General features: G+C 43.5%; 2 protein-coding genes across 4 annotated transcripts; both read right to left on the reverse strand.

Annotated features, from left to right (window-relative positions):
- Positions 1-646: 646 nt before the first annotated feature.
- LOC105028047 (ATPase family AAA domain-containing protein 2) lies at positions 647-11,798 on the reverse strand. 2 transcript variants are annotated; one of them, XM_020050030.3, is made up of 28 exons: positions 11,445-11,798; positions 10,952-11,037; positions 10,729-10,766; positions 10,331-10,430; positions 10,166-10,241; positions 9,437-9,515; positions 9,237-9,335; positions 8,594-8,711; positions 8,329-8,346; positions 8,102-8,191; positions 7,331-7,439; positions 7,072-7,187; positions 6,649-6,823; positions 6,329-6,417; positions 6,060-6,219; positions 5,788-5,878; positions 5,164-5,478; positions 4,685-4,802; positions 4,389-4,575; positions 4,012-4,197; positions 3,763-3,898; positions 3,460-3,656; positions 3,046-3,205; positions 2,684-2,806; positions 2,460-2,600; positions 1,183-1,313; positions 869-997; positions 647-729 (listed from the first exon to the last, which is right to left on the reverse strand). In XM_020050030.3, exons 1-28 carry the CDS (start codon positions 11,550-11,552, stop codon positions 697-699), a joined length of 3,408 nt encoding a protein of 1,135 aa, XP_019905589.3. In that variant the 5' UTR covers positions 11,553-11,798; the 3' UTR covers positions 647-696. The 2 variants fall into 2 exon arrangements, with proteins under 2 accessions (XP_019905589.3, XP_034150499.1); XM_034294608.1 differs by lacking the exons at positions 647-729; positions 869-997; positions 1,183-1,313 and adding an exon at positions 1,623-2,074.
- Positions 11,799-13,342: 1,544 nt separating this feature from the next.
- On the reverse strand, positions 13,343-15,593 carry LOC105028049 (zinc finger protein 570-like). 2 transcript variants are annotated; one of them, XM_010900504.2, is made up of 2 exons: positions 15,357-15,593; positions 13,343-15,198 (listed from the first exon to the last, which is right to left on the reverse strand). In XM_010900504.2, exons 1-2 carry the CDS (start codon positions 15,532-15,534, stop codon positions 14,315-14,317), a joined length of 1,062 nt encoding a protein of 353 aa, XP_010898806.1. In that variant the 5' UTR covers positions 15,535-15,593; the 3' UTR covers positions 13,343-14,314. The 2 variants fall into 2 exon arrangements, with proteins under 2 accessions (XP_010898806.1, XP_010898805.1); XM_010900503.2 differs by having other exon boundaries at positions 15,348-15,593.
- Between the last annotated feature and the right edge of the window lie 1,014 nt (positions 15,594-16,607).

Consider the following 16,607-nt stretch of genomic DNA (forward strand, 5'->3'; position numbering starts at 1 on the left):
AATGACCTTTATATTACTTTATTTTTGTTACTTTAGATAAAGTCAATCATGGACTGTCATTTCCCTTTGCTTGTTTGAGGTGTTCTTGCCATAATCAGGACTACTACAGTACAGACAAATTGATCTTTTAGGTTCTAAGGGTGATTATGACACGTCAACCATTTCAGTCAATAGTTATGACTTGAATAGCCAAATCCACTAAACTAAAGCACTGTCCTCATATTACTTTTGGCATTGTATTGTGTTGGCTCTACTAAGGTTTAAATAAAGGTGTACACAAAAATGCATAGACTGTGTTCAATAACCTTTAGGTCAAACTTCAAAAAGTAATGATCATCAGTCCTGGTTGAGGTTATTGTACCAAACCCAAATTACAAAAAAACCACACTAGTATTTGGCTGATGTAAGAAATCTGGATAGGTTAAGTGCAAGAGTTACCATATAACTGTCCAATCAAATCTTCTAGCACCCCATTACACCTTGTATTATCACTATGCAAACAGCTGTGAAAGACGTTCCAAACACAGGCCTTGAGCTCATTGCAATTACACCTGGTATAAAAATCCAGCCCCACTGTGTTTCCATCAGGAAAGTCTACATTTCCTCTATATTTCTTTTGACCAAAGTAAGAAAAAAAAATTACATCTTGAAACTCATCATATTTTATTAAAATATGTACAAAGTCAATACAAGAAGTTAGTAAAAGTTGTCGATTTCTCTCCTCATTTCCTAAAACGAGTGAAAGTAAAATAAATTAGAATTAAAAAAATGCATTACGTATCAATATTTCAAATGATTCAATTTTATCAATAATGGATTTCCTACAAGTAATGTAAAAGAGGGCGAGGTTGTAAGCTAAACTACGTACCTGTACGAGCTCGGCCTTGTCAAAGTTACCGCGGTGTCTGTAGATGCACTGACACAACAGAGCGTAGAGCTTCTCCAGCTGATATACCTCCAAACCCTCAGTCTTAGACACAACGTTTTCCAGCAGTTCCTGTACAAGAAGTCAAACACAAATCAATGGCATGAATGGATACTGTAAATGCTTTCCTGATTCGCCATAACCACATTTTGTGGAGACCGTTATGGCTTTCTTGACCCTGTATCCAGTTCCACAACTTTCTGTTTATAGAGCTGGTATGTACAGACAACCTTCTATAAGAGTAGTCAGAAGATTACCTCGAGTTTGTCTTTTTCTACGACCAGCTGGGGATTCTTCTTGCTTAGGATCTCCAGGGCCTGGTCGTTGTTGATCAGCTGCTGCTCCACTAGAGTCCTGGTGGCACGGGTCACGCGTCCCATACGCCTCTCTGTTGGAGGGGAGCTCATCAGGTCGGTGTGAGGAGGAACTGATAATAATGGTAGGCTAGCGCTAACACAGTAGCATATTGGTCAACATGCAAATTATGTTTTGGCCCAGGAACATTGAGAGCTCAGGTCGACATTCTTTCCTATACCAGAGCTTACAGACGTCACTTCAAAGTGTTCCAACTATGGCACAGAACACACAGTTACAAGCAACTGCACTATTCATATGAACAGATGTCTATGACAATGTGAATCATTGTAAATGCCTTCATACACTCATCTCCATTACAACTGACGGAACTCACTGTTAGATTATTTAAACGAGCCTGGATGTGGATGTATCCTTTTAACCGATATGTTGTGATGAGTTGAAATTGTGACATATCTTGTTGAAGGGCTGTCTTTGGCTGGGCCACGTGCCACTAGAGGGTGGTCTCCATTGAGCGCCACCACGGAATGGCCTTGACCCACGTTTGGACTGTTATGTGGCCTGGTTGGCATGAGCCTCTTGTGGGGTCTGGAGATTGCTGTTGCCAGTCTCTTTGGGGTGAGTATGGTGGTGGGCAGCTCTGTTATATCCTCCACATCCTAAAGAGGCTTAGTGGTTCCCGCCACAGGTCATTTCCCTTCTCCTTTATCCTCCTCCCCCTCCCCAGGGTTTGGGATCCACCAGTTGAATGGAAAAAGAACACCTGGGTTTCTTTCTATGATGCTGGAGCTCCATTTGCTTTAGCGTTGTTTTCTAGGCTGTTTCTTCTCAGCGCTAGAGTGAGAAGTGTTTAAATGGAGAAGAGAGGGTCATTTAGCATGATGGCGAGGGAAAGACACAGGCATTTCTATATGCATGAAGATCCTCTTCCTCTCTTCTGCCTGTCTGTTTTGGTCTTCTGACAAGTCCACTCATCTGGAATAATCCTACATTTCTTTTCCAGCTCCTCTTTTCACTCCAGCCACACCTACTTACTGTTCTTGTCCTGATTTACTCTCTTTCTATTCCTTGTAACACATCTGTCATAAAAAAAAAAGCTCCTGAATGCTGTCTCTCGTTGGCTGAGCCCTCAGTGTCCACCATTATTTTCACTGGGTCTTCCTAGACTCCGTAACAAATAAACTACCAATAAATAAGCAGTTATGTTGGTGAGGCTTACGTGCAGGCCGTGGGGTGTTGGCAGGGAATGTGGTGCTGGCATCTTTGCTGGTAATGCCGCCCAGCTTCTTGGGATCGGGGAATCCTTCCTCTCTGGCCAAGGTCTGGTAGTAGGAGGGGGCAAACTTTGCAGACATGCACCCTTTTAGTAGACATGAACACGTTATTAGCTTTGTCAACTAATTACCGCAGAAAAATGTCTGCATTGTAAACAGCACCAGCTACCCCTCTTGTCGCGCGAGTCTCTAATCCGCTCGCAGATCCGGTTAAAGTCCTCGTCCAGTTCATCACGGATGATGGCGTGTACTGTGTCCTTCAGGGCACAGGCACGGTGACGAATCTGACGATCTGGAAACCCAAAAAAAACACATCGGTACATTTCAGCCATTTAGCAGATGCTCAGCCAGAGCACATTTACAGTTCATTAAGACAGCTAGGTGGTATAACCACACAACCCATTAGTAGCTAGTGCATTTGACGGACGTTGGCAAGAGAGCCCGGGCTTGCAGAACATTTCCTTTAAGGAAAACACCCGTATTTGACTAACAGCACTATGTATGAGGTGATGGAGACGTTAGTGAGTATACCAGCGGGGTCGCTGTCTGGGTTGTACTCTAGAGCATTCTTCCAGATCAGGTCCATGTCATAGACAAACTCCCTGGCAGTCACGTACTTGTGGAGGTCAATTTTGGACAATATGGTGGAGAGGTCCATGGGATGCTGGATCACCGTAATATAGTCTGGAACCTGGAAAGAGAAGAATACAAGAAATTGATAAGATGGCGGACGGAACACCACTCCAACAGGTTGTTTTTGGAGAAGAGCGCAGATGAAGTCAAGAAGCGGCTCTTCAGTTTAACCAGGCTCCGGGGAATCTTGGGTACGTTTCAAGCTGAGTCAACCAACATTCAGCTTCCATTGGAGTAAAACCCATCTTGACTAGCACACTGGACTACAACGCATCTGTCCTTCCTGTCTCCGTTGGGGCGTTTTCTCTCTACCTCCTCGAGGTCCACGGGCTTGGTGAAGGCCTTGAAGCGCCTGTCCCGAGAGAGGCGTTCTGTGACGCTGCGTAGGAACAGCCTCAGCTCCCGGAGTGTGTCCTCCTCCTGCTCCTCCAGACGGAGGAGCTCCGTCTCAGTCATCTGCCTGGGGGGAGAAGGGGGGGCAAGGGGGAGCACCTCCATGGCATGCATCACTGAGGAGAAGGAGGGGGGTAAAGGAGGAAGGTTCCAATTGTTATCGGATGCAAATGGCGACTACAAACAAATAAATATTGAAAGGCATAAATCTATTCCACTTACGGGATTTCTTTTTACAGGCCGGTGCCTCGGCAGCCTGGTTAAGGATGAGATCTTCAAAGAACTCCCTTCTCTCCTGCTGAGTGGGTATTTGGATGAAGTGCACCTCCCTGTACTGCACCCGGAACAGAGTCCGGATCTGAGAGGGACATCATGAAAAAGTTCCCCTCAGTGGCCATTCAGGGAAGTGTGAAAGAAACGCCGTGACTGAGCCGGTCCACTTCTCTCTATACGGTACTTGATGTGACCCACCTCGTCGGCCAGGTCACCGTGAGCCACGTCGCTGGTGGCCAGCAGGAGGACCGGGGAGAAGGAGGGGATGTCCTGCAGCAGGCTGAGGAAGGTGGCTTTGAGGGGGGTCCCCACCGTGTCCCACCACTGCTGGATGCGGGGGACATACAGGATGCTGGGGGAGGTCCGCTTGGCCTCGCAGAACACCTTGGACAGGCAGGACAACATGGGATGGCGGGTCAAACTATCAGCACGGCACCACCACCCTGTCGCATGTGACCTCTTAAAGTGAACGTCTCGGTTTTGAAGCCAACTCCGGGGCTATAATTCCCTAACACACAAATGGGAGATGTTGGTCCACTCGTCAACCGTTCTGGTTGTTCGGATCCGGGCAGTACCTGAGCGCAGGCCTCCTCGGGGGAGGTGGAGCTGACTCCAAACAACACGGCCAGATCCAGGGTGTAGACGGTGAACTTCTCCAGGGCGTGGAGCACGGCGGGGGCCAGGTGGGAGCTCTGACCCGCACCGGGATGCCCCGCCAGCAGTAGCCTGGGCCGGTGTGAGGTGGGGTGTCTTGTGGCGCTCCTGGAACAGAGGTGACAACAGAGAGTGCAAATGCAGACTCAGGGGGGTAGTTGTGAAGAGATACGACGGGAAACAATGAGAACGGCAAACTGGATACACGACGTCTTACCTTTCAAACGGTAGGAAGCTCCCATTATTGGTGCTCTGTTTGTTGATGGAATTGCGGGACGAGGGCCCCTCATCCCCACTGTGCAAGAGGTCATCATCCAGAATGCTGTCCATCACATCTGATCACAGGGGAAAAAAATATCAAGAAACGGCATCAACTTAAATGAACTAACAGTCAACAGCACAGGCAGGAACACATCGGTACATCGAGACAGCACAGGCAGGAACACATCGGTACATCGAGACAGCACAGGCAGGAACACATCGGTACATCGAGACAGCACAGGCAGGAACACATCGGTACATCGAGACAGCACAGGCAGGAACACATCGGTACATCGAGACAGCACAGGCAGGAACACATCGGTACATCGAGACAGCACAGGCAGGAACACATCGGTACATCGAGACAGCACAGGCAGGAACACATCGGTACATCGAGACAGCACAGGCAGATGCATTCTGGGACTCGGGACTCACCTACGTCCCTCTTCCTCTTGAGGCCCTGTTCAGAGTGAGGGAAGAGTTTCTGCAGTGTGTCCAGGACAGCGGTGAGGGCAGAGCCTAGAAGAGGCTTGACCACGGGGGTCAGGGCCTTGGCAGGGGTTGACACGGACCTCTGGGAGGCGGGCACCATTTTCCTCATGGCGGCTAGAAAGTCCCGGCTGCTGATGTTGACAGAGCCCACGTCCAGCAAGAGCTTCTGGGAAGTGCTGTAGATCTGTGGGTAGCGGCGCCGCAGCGCGCACAGGGCTGCCTCGGCACACACCGCCTTGAGGTCAGCGCCACAGTAACCTCAGGGGGAGAAGGAGGAGGTTGTGGTTAATATACTCTGTGTAGTACTGACTGGGGAACAGTGTTAAATTCGTAGATTAATTGTGGTGTCTGCGTGTAATGGGACAGCATTAGTACAGTAATTCATTTTCTCATTTTACAGTCATTTACAACCGTGACCTGCCCAACACTACAGTTAAGAAGGATGTACTTAACACTACAGAGCAGCACGGTTGTTCCACCAAGCTATTTTAAATTGTACGCTTAACAGTAATTCCCTCTGGATAAGAGTGTCAGCTAAATGACTAACCTGTTTATTTGGTCACTTACCGACACATTTATCAGCCAACTCTTCCAAGAAAGGATCAGACGGTGCAGGACTCCATTGTCTGGTGTGGATCTTTAGGATGTCTTTCCGGGACTGAAGTCGGAAACAGAAACGAAAGGTAACACCACAAATGGAGCATAAGTCCATATTGGTCTCCCATTTACATACAGTCATCGGGCTGCTTAATGTCCACACATCAACATAAGAAGCGGAACATTTTACTAAGTTAGGATCCCCCCCCCCCCCCCCCCCCGCTACAGGTAAATGGTTGTACCTCACGATCTGGGAGGCCGAAGAGGAACTCCCTGTCGAAGCGTCCAGGCCGCCTGAGAGCGGGGTCGATGGAGTCCAGTCGGTTGGTGGCTCCGATCACCACCACCTCCCCACGGTTGTCCAGGCCATCCATCAGAGCCAGCAGGGTGGACACGATGGAGCTACAGGAACCACGACGGAGAGGGGAACCAGACAACATTTAACAGGCTGAACATGGTTTAGTCTCTGTAAGCAGATGAGGGAAAAATACCCTCGACTGAAACGTCCCACCTGTGTATTTGGTCTTGGCGGCTGGAGCGAACCGGGGCTAGCCCGTCGATTTCGTCAAAGAAGATAATGGCGGGCCGCATCTGGTAAGCCTGTGGGTTCAGGAAGTAGGGTCATTAGTGTGGAAATGGGTCACATGCAAAGATTTCCATTACATGGCTTCAATGGCACATTATACTAAACAATTTGCAGTCCTATTTTCACAATACTCACCCTACAGTTTCAATTGGCTGAGTAACAACACAGGACCAATAGTGACAAGAGCTGGTAATTCAATGATAATCCCACCTCTCCAGTGTGTTGTGTGTGGACACGTACTCTACCTGGTCAAAGAGCAGCCGGAGCTGGCGTTCAGACTCGCCCACCCACTTGCTCAGGCAGTCGGCGCCTTTCCTCATGAAGAACGCTACCTTTCTGTCCCCATGGCTGCACTCGTTGGCCAGCGCTCGGGCTACCAGGGTCTTCCCTGTCCCCGGAGGACCATAGAACAGGCAGCCCCTGCAAGACCACAGGCGGGGTGTTGGAAAGGATCCTTAGTAGGATATGGGGGAGTGAGGCTGTGGGATGGAGCTTAAGTCCTTTGACAGAATGCAGTGTGGTTGCTCACTCAGGTAAGTTCCTCAAGTTCCAATGTCATTCTGGTAAGCTATCCGAAGGCAATGTAAATCAATATTATCAAAATCCAATAAACTGCTAGTTACCTGACAAAGGATGTTAGCTTTTCATCCCAAAAAACAAGTGCTCACCTTGGAGGCTGGATCTTGAACTTCTCAAATACCTCTGGGTAGAGTAAAGGGAAGACTACCATCTCCTTCAGGGCTGATATGTGGCTTGTCAAACCACCAATGCTTTCAAAGGACACCTTGAAGAGAAGAGAGAGGTTTGAATAATTAGAAAGAAGAGGCAGATATGTTGGAGACCACAGCATGTAGGTAAACCAACTTAAAGATAAAAAAAAACTTCAAGATAAACAGACTTAAACCAACTTGTAATATTAGAACTTACTGACTGGTCAATGGCCATCGGGTCGACATCTGCAAGGCTGGTACCGATCTGCATTCTGTCCCTATGGATTCCCAAAACGTCGTCTTTGCGCAAATTCACAGGCAGACACCTGACAGGGATCACACGATGATAGAGGGACAGGGTTTTGGTGAGATTTCTCTGAGCAGAAGCTCAACACCACACCTGATTCCACTGCTGTGAAAGATTCAACTAGAATTTTAGATTTAAAATCATATTATATTACAATAAATAATAGAGTTCCTTGTGTCAGTCTCAAAAAGAGCGACTCATGAGCCTAATCATGTGTTCAATCCAAAGGTCTGGGACCCAATGAAGATATCACCAAAATGAAACCCTTGTATATTATTACATATAAGAAACATTTCAAAAATGGGGAATAACTGGTGTGCAAATCCAGAAACCTGGGATAGGTAGCACTATGTACAAGTTTTCATTTTAAAGGATTGAATCATGTCCAAACATTAAAAAAAACAATGCAATATAAAATAATTAATTGCTTCAGCCTGTCTTTATTATATTGTATTTTCACATTTCTCTTTTTCTTTATGAAGTAAACTGAATTGCTTCTATATATGAATTGTGCCATATAAATAAACTGGCTTGCAGTAACAATTTCCAGGAAAATAAAATCTGGGAACTAATATATATATATATATATATATATATATATATATATATATATATATATATATATATGTGACATTATATCATTATAAGAAAATATTTTTTATTAAATGGATTGCTCCAGACCTGTTTTTGGCTTCATGCTCCATGTTGTCTTCATCAGATGTGTCTTCCTCAGAGGAGCTAGCTTCAAGAGTGTGCCAGCCATACTTTCTCCTGAAAGTCAAACCAAACCATAAAGAAACAGAGAAAAAACTAACTTCTCCACAACTTCAGTGTGCTCCTTTTTCCCTAGTCTGTCAGTCCCCAAGAACAAATGAGAACTAAGTTGTATGAACGTGCCAAAGACTCACCTGTCTATGGACCCAATCCTGGTATTTAAAATGGTGAGGAAAAAGAGGGAAACTATTAAACATCTCAGTGAAAAGTAATCTGTATTCACAATACCCTACAAGAAAAGTCCATAGAGAACTGTGACATTTCTGTACCCTGCAAATCTAGGTTGTTTGATTTTGAACAACAAACTGGAACCTGTGTATAATATACCTATGTGACTACTTGTAAAGCACCAGTGTCATTACTGTGAAGAACAGTACTAGGTGGAGAACCAGTGCAGACCTGCCACTCCTCCGGCTGGTGGTGTAGGTGCTCCTGGGCACCGAGGCACTGATGCGGTAGCTCCCTCTAGTGGAAGATGTCTGATGTTTGAAAAACATGGCCGGCTGCTTCCCTGATTCTACAGATCAGTTGGTGAGAGATGAAACATCACCACGATTTGTTTATTGTCAAGCATTTCAGGGCGGGAGTGCTCATCCTAGGATCCGTTTGTCCATTTAGATAATTGTATTGTTTGTCAAGAAGCTCAAGAAATAAGCCTATCACTGGAGTTGTGCCGAGTTTGCCTCTACCATCTTAACTAATTGGTTTTGGGATTGCAATAGATTGCCTACTAAATACAATATCATAATGAATAACATGAACATGAGAGCTATTACTCCATTAGCCCTGCTCCTCTCACACATTGTCGTCGCCAAGAATCCTGGGCCCTCTGAAAAGACATATGCCCCGGACCTTCTCACTCACAGGCGACATTGGCACTGCTACAATCAGTGGGCCATGGACCCCACCCACCATATCCACCTTTCCCTGCGTCAGCAACGGCCCTGCTGTCACTCATTCATTGAGATTTTTCGGACAAAATGTTAATTGAAGAATAATAAGTAAACAGGGTTTAAGGGATTGACATGTATAGAGGACAGACCATCAAAGGGGGCCTGGTAGCGAACCACAGCTTCTTTCTGTCGGGGCTCATAACGCTTGTTATCATCGTCGTCCTCCTCTCCGCTATCTTCAGAGTACTCTGGAGATGGGTATTGGACTAAACGTTCATTAACAAAAAATTTTACATAGATATGTTACAGTCAACTCTGAACTTTGGAATTAACTACAACTGAAAAAGACCTTCAAAGTCTTGACCGGAGGCTGCTTTTACAGTTTCGGGATCAGTAGTCTTCTGTCGCTGGGCTTTAGAAGAAATCATCTACGAACAGAAACATACATACAGTAAAGTACGGTAAAGCTATTTCATTTTGTGCAGTGGCGTGTAAGACACAATCATCCATGTTACCATTTCAGACAATTCTGCTGGGCCTACAATGTTTAGTACTGTTTCCCTGACAGCTATAAACGTTATCAACAGATTCATATCTTAGCTACGTGTTGTTTTTATTCATTTTGGTTATGGTAGGAAAGGAAGATGTATTTTATTTCTACTAAATATCTTAAGTCACTTTATAAATAAACCATCATTGACTTTCCTGAGGAGGTGGTAATCTGCACCCAGGCAACAGAAAGGTACACAGCACTAACGCAGTTTAGGATTAATTGACAGTTGTGGTCGCCCCTCTTCAGATAATGCATTTCTTTACAGACATTGGAAAGGGGCAGCGCCGGTTGAAAACCATCTCCGGTGAAGAGTTCATGCCAGTTTTTGTGTGCCTTCACCGACATACAGCTCGGGCCTATGTCAAACACCGAGCGGTTCCAAGACGCCACGGTCCACGTCTTGAAAGTATCTTCAGCGTCAGATTGTAAAGGGGAGCCTGTTAATGCATGGCTAGATATTCAGACATAAATACTACCTTGTCCTCCATGACAATCATATTTCACAGAACGGGAAAAAGGCCTCACTGCTTGTTTGGAGTCTTTCAAGTAGCTGTTCGTCTCCTTAATGCCTTCGGTCTTCTGGAGGTCTGCCTCAGTCGTGCTAAGGAGGCAAACAAGTGACACGGTAACTCCTGGTGGTACCCTTCTTTTGTATGATTTCATTGAGGTATATGTATTGGCACTCCTTACTTAGTGATGAGGCGGTCATACTCTTTGGCGTGTTGGGATGGGGTGTTTCTGGTGCTGCGGCGCACAACTTCCTTAGATCCCCCTGGTCTGGGGGACCCCTCTGAAACAGGTATTCAAAACACAATTCATAGTCACGGATTTACAATTCGAAGTTGGTGAATGAGTCTGTGAATGAGAATTAGGGATTGAGTAAGATGGTGATTTTGTGAGTGATTCTGAGCAATAAAGATTGTGAAAGGGATGGTTTCATTTTCAGTAAAGGCAGAGGACAAAATTGTGTGGCATCCTTTTAAGAATGGATAATGGATAATTTTTTTTTTATGACATGCATGTCTAAATAGGTGCTTTAAAAGTTTAGGAAATAACCTAGATCTTATGTGCATCATTCTCAGGCTCACCAGTTTGGTCATCTTTGCTATGAAGCCTGAGGGTTTTCCTGTGAAGGAAGAAACAATCTCTCAGATGCAACCTTGAAAAGTGATCTGCATACGAGTAACCTGAAGGATGTCAGTTTAGCTAGAATTCCAATCCCTCTTCCTATGAGGACATAGTGGTACAGTAACCAGGTCGCCTTCGACTGGCTCATGGAGAATATTATAATAACATTTACACATCTCTTGCCTTGTTATCTTTCGGTCAGGTCTCCCATTCCCTGACGTTTGATCATCCAGGCCTTCTAAATTCAGATCCTTTTCACCAATATATTCCTAAGAAACAAAGTAGCAAATCAACACACATAGGCCCATCCATCCATCCATCCATCTTCTTCCACTTATCCGGGTCGGGTCGCGGGGGCAGCAGTCTAAGCAGAGATGCCCAGACTTCCCTCTCCCTAGACACTTCCTCTAGCTCTTCCGGGGGGACACCGAGGCGTTCCCAGGCCAGCCGAGAGACATAGTCCCTCTAGCGTGTCCTAGGTCTTCCCCGGGGTCTCCTCCCGGTGGGACGGGGCCAGAACACCTTCCCACACATAGGCCTATATATAATATTATTTTAGACATTTACATAGCGAAATGTCAATAGCTGGACTCACGTTAGGTACTGGACAAAAACATCAGTGACTTTACTTGCAGACAGTACAAAGCTCTAAGCAGACTAGCATTTTTCAACTCACGTTGGTTAATCGTGGCGACTTTCTCGGCATCTGAAAGTCGTCGTCCGAGTGTAAAGAATTTCGGTTTGTTGAATGGCCCACGTCCGAAACTGGACTTGTTATAACCATTGCGTAACTGCCCTTCAATATATATTGTCGCTGATTTAGGCAATTCCGTAATGTATGCCTACTGCAACAGACCTACCGGGAAAAAATGGTCCCCATATAATTGCGTAAAGTGAAAAACTTTAGCAAATAAGTGCCAGAGATAGTAGTATTTTGAAAGTGTGCCTTGGCAATTAAAAAGAAAACTTTCAATTTAAAAAATGCAATTCGGGCGCCAACGTCACAGGTCGCATGTGTTCGTGTTATATAACTCGGGTGGTAAGAATCATTTCAGAGCCTAAAGACAAAACTATAACAACCACAAATCCCGAGATGCTGTATTGCTAAGGCTTACCAACACAATAATAGTAAAAAGTTATATCATACAGACCCTTATGTCTCATATATAGCAATTTATATCATGTATATGCTTTCGGGATTGAACAACTGCAAATGTATCTTGTCGTAATTAATGTGACTTGAAGGAGCTACAATGCATCTATGCATACACATTTTTATCCCCCCCCCCCTGCAATACTAAAAGTGTTATTACCGAATTGCTTTCGCCTGAAAAATATAGAAAATGGCTATTATTCCCCACTAACTTTGCATTTGTGATCAGGACAGTGATATTTAGAAATGTACCTCTTTTCCATAACATTCCAGATAGATTCTGTGCTCCAACTTGGAGTAACTTCTACAACTTTCCAGTGATGCTCTTTAGGCCCCTCTTTTTCAAGGGACCAAAAGTAATGGGACAATTGACTAAAAAACTGTTTCATGGACAGGTTTGGGCTATTCCTTCGTTATTTCTTCATCAATTAAGCAGGTTTTGGTGATGTCCATTGCATTCCAGACTTCAAGCAGTCATTGCCCGCAAAGGATTCTCCACTAAGTATTAAAAATGAATATTTTATTAGATTGTGTCAATTGGCCCAATTACATTTGAGCCCCTGAAATAAAGGGACTGTGTATGAGAATGGTTGTAATTCATAAATATTTCATACAACATTTTTGTTCAACCCCTTGAATTAAAGCTGAAAGTCTACACTTCAATTGCATCGCTGCTGTTTCATTTCAAATCCATTGTGGTTGTGTACAGAGCCAATATTATGAGAATTGTGTCAGTGTCCAAATATTACCAGACCTATACAGTGGGTAGAACAAGTATTTGATACACTGACGATTTCACAGGTTTTCCTACTTACAAAGCATGTAGATGTCTGTAATTGTTATCATAGGTACACTTCAACTGTGAGAGACAGAATCTAAAACAAAAATCCAGAAATTCACATTGTATGATTTTTAAGTAATTAATTTGCATTTTATTACTTTAGTTAATTTGGATTCATGTTTTCTTTCTGACTTTATGTGAACAAAAAGACACAGATTTGTCTGATTTCTCATTGGAAATAAGTACATTCAAAATATCACTGTCCTTGTCACAAAAGCAAAGTTTGTGGGGTATAATAGCTATTTTCAATACTTTTTAGGCATAAGCAATTATGAAATAACACTTACTACCAGGAACAAATAGTTTAATAGTGATATTTAAGTATTTTTTATTAACATACTTGCAAAAATGTTATGATTCGTCATTATAAAGTGGTCTATAGGAAATAACCAGTAACTGAGCAAGGCACCAGATAAGCTGGCCTGCTAAATGACTAAAATGGAATAATGTGGTGACAAATTTGTACCACAAAGAACAAGGACAGATCAATACCTAGGTTCTAATTAAAAGTTTCAGCACATTTGTGTTGATTTTATTTACTTTTCCCATTTGTGCAAAAAAATTATATACAAAAGAAAGCAATTTCATTTTAATAAATACTCCCATGAACACAATTATTTCAAACAATTTTAGAGCAAGTATCCAATCCATAATGATCACGATAATTATTTCAACATCATAATTCCAAAATTCAGTATTTCAATCTGAAGAATAATAACAAACATGTCTGACTATGACATCCCGATCTGATCACGTCAGTGTGATGTGTCCAAACATAAGTATACACGTAGCAACATTCCTTTGCTATTGAATCGTTTATATATTGAAATTATTGTCTTTCTAAACGAGTGAAGGGGCACAGTACAGACAAGCCATCAGCCAGACTGACACCAACACAATGAACTAGCAGGTAGATACCAAAAGCGTTTTCCAGGAATGAAGTTAAAAGCCCCGAAAGCCCTTTTCACAGGCATCTGTAACCTTTTCTGTAGTTTGGCTAGAACAAGGAACTCATGTTTTGGTATAACCACACTGGGATTATAATGTGTAGGAAAAAAATTATACAATACTTCTGTAGGAATTATTTAAAAACATTAATGATCCCAGATTAGTTTCACACCATAGATTGGATTTGGTGCGCACCCCTATCAGCTAACCACATAATGCAGTAAAACAATGCGTCAGTTGACGACACATTTGATGATGGAGCAGGCAACCATGAGTCAGTGAGTACAGTGTCTAACGACAGGAACCAGACCGGACTAACTCAGATACTTAACAAGACAACCTGCTGTAGCAGGCACCCTGAGGTGTGCGCACAGTGTTCCTATAATGGAAAGCTTTTGTTACATAATTGTACTGTTGCCATTTCGGGTGGGGCGGTGTAAACCCCTACCCTATGGCCTCCTATGCCTAACATTTAAGTCAAGATGCCTGAATGTATTTAACATGGTTGTTATGTGCTGGGTTAAGGTTGCTACAATATCTTTGATGATCGTAAAATGTCTGTGTCCTCATTTTTTTTGGTCCTTGTTTATATGTCCTGTTTTTGTCACTTGTGGACTTTATCCATGTGCTTCAGCAGGTCAGCGTTCTCAGCGAATCGTCTTCCACAAACAGAACAGCCGTGCTTTTTTTCGCCTGTGTGTGTCAATATATGCCTGTTCAGATGAGTCCTGCGATTGAATTTGTTTCCGCACTCGCCGCAGCTAAATGGTTTCTCTCCTGTGTGAGTCCGTAAATGTTGGGTTAGGTTCCCCTTCTGATAGAAGCGTTTCGCACAGTATCCACAGCCAAACCTTTTCTCTCCTTTGTGAGTCTGTATATGCACATTCAGCAGACCCTTGCTATGGAAGCATTTCCCACAATCCTTGCAGCTAAATGGCCTCTCCCATGTATGGATCCTCATGTGCTGGGATAGATGTTCATTGCTGTTAAATGTCTTCCTACAAACACGGCAGGGTTTCCCAACCTGACTCATTGGGACGAGGGCTTTCAGTTTCCAGGTGGAGTTGTATGGGCATTCAATGGGTCTCTCCCTCGCAACAGTCACATGTCTCTGAAGGTCAGTTTTCAGAGCAAATATTTTGCCGCAATCATAGCAGCAGTGAGATTTTGTAGATGAGGTACACAATTTTGAACACTGTGCTTCGGGATCCAATGGGGGACTGTGAACTTGGTCGCTCACTACAGCTGAGCTCTGGCTGAAGGCCACCTGATCCTGTTCACTTTTCACACAGGGAGAACTAAATAATAACTCAATGTTATTACCCTCCAGCCCTATGAACTGCTGCTCCTGGCTGGTTCTCAGTTCCTCTTTAATGCGTGTGGATCCTGGTTCCTCATGCCTCAGACTGGGGTACAACTCCTGCTCACAGTGCTGCTGCTCAGGCGGAACCTCCTCTTTGGAGACAAGGAGAGACACCGCCTGGGAGTCTGGAAGGAGGAAGCGAGATGCAAACATGCCTGAGTTGAGTACACGGGATTCTTGAGACATGGTGAAATTTAAACGGATACACTGTTGAAATATCAATCGGTGTTACAACATGGGCAGCATTATATCACAACTGAAATTTCCCTCGAACCTGTAGTACATTGTTTTCGCTCCGGTGTGGAGCGCAGCTGTCCTCGAAGCCAATCATTCTCCTCTTTAGATCGGGAAATCTCCTCCTGGTACTCAGCTAATACTTTCTCAACTGCCCCCAAAATCTCCACAGCCGCAGCCGTTAAACGCTCAGAAAGATACAAATTCAGAGACTCTAATTTAGACATTTTGGTAAACTAAGTCAGACCAAATGAAGGAAATTGTTTTTCCCGTTGCTTCCGTGTTTTTCTTCTTATATACTCAAAGTGGTTTAGCGAAGCCAGAAACACAAATTGGCGCCACCGAGTGGATGGGGTTTTAATATAGTTTAGAAATAAAAGTGATCAATACGCTTTTGGTTAGTTATTTTTATTTTTGGGCATTATAGTTTTTTTTCAGTGGCTTTGGTATTATTATCAATAGTATGGTGCACTGTTTCAAAACTCTTAGTACAAAACTCTAAACAGATCATACTCATGAATTACAATATACATTTTTTACAATTATAATTACAAAACAACTTCTTTTGCTTTAATTTGGTTTGTAAGCATCTTTCACCAGAAGATCAGTGATTCAACCACTAAGTTTTTGGTGAAATAAAACGAGTACATTCGTAAAGTCAATAAAACATAACATCAGTTAAGTAGTTGTAACAATCAATTAGCCCAAGAAAAAACAATTTAAGACGTGTTTCTAAATGACTCTTTGAGGGGCTGAAGGTAATCTGTAACAGTTCTTTTTACTGTTTTCTCATCATGCAAAACTCTAACTATACATTACCCATCACAATTGACAGAAAATAATTTATATTCCATTATCCACTGTTGTCAGTGTAGACATCTTCTACAATCATTGATTGAAAATAAGTAACTTTTACTGCAACATGTTTTTTAATCTAATCAATTGTTACAAAAATAAATCTGAAAGAAATGAAAGAAATGTCAATGTTTAGCACACACTACACTAATTTGCGTCAATTCTGTTTTCGGCATCTGGCCATGACCTTGTCCATCTCATGATTAATATCTTCATTTTGCCATGCACTGCGGGAAAAACATTTTGGCATTGCAAACCCAAACGTGACATTGATCACCAGTGATGTCATGACGTGGCTTATCCATGAGCTGTAGGAGAGTAACATGCTCATGGGGATGGTGGTCATAGATCTTCCATCTCCATAATGAAAAGGAGAATATGGTGCTTGGTCTAGGGTCCGGAATCTGGGATTGGCTAAAAATCATCCCTGAATCACCTCTGAGTA

This window comes from Esox lucius, chromosome 10, assembly GCF_011004845.1.
Source record: "Esox lucius isolate fEsoLuc1 chromosome 10, fEsoLuc1.pri, whole genome shotgun sequence".
NCBI lineage: Eukaryota > Metazoa > Chordata > Actinopteri > Esociformes > Esocidae > Esox > Esox lucius.

What these genes read in the sequence shown, in the direction of transcription:
- LOC105028047 (XM_020050030.3), bottom strand. Translation starts at nt 11,552, where the DNA reads ATGGTTATAACAAGTCCAGTTTCGGACGTGGGCCATTCAACAAACCGA. An exon ending in CCTGACCGAAAGATAACAAG is followed by an intron (nt 10,767 to 10,951) that starts GCAAGAGATGTG and finishes CTTCCTTCACAG; the next exon opens with GAAAACCCTCAGGCTTCATA. An exon ending in CCCAGACAGCGACCCCGCTG is followed by an intron (nt 2,807 to 3,045) that starts GTATACTCACTA and finishes TTGGGTTTCCAG; the next exon opens with ATCGTCAGATTCGTCACCGT.
- LOC105028049 (XM_010900503.2), bottom strand. Translation starts at nt 15,534, where the DNA reads ATGTCTAAATTAGAGTCTCTGAATTTGTATCTTTCTGAGCGTTTAACG. An exon ending in GCGAAAACAATGTACTACAG is followed by an intron (nt 15,199 to 15,347) that starts GTTCGAGGGAAA and finishes TCCTCCTTCCAG; the next exon opens with ACTCCCAGGCGGTGTCTCTC.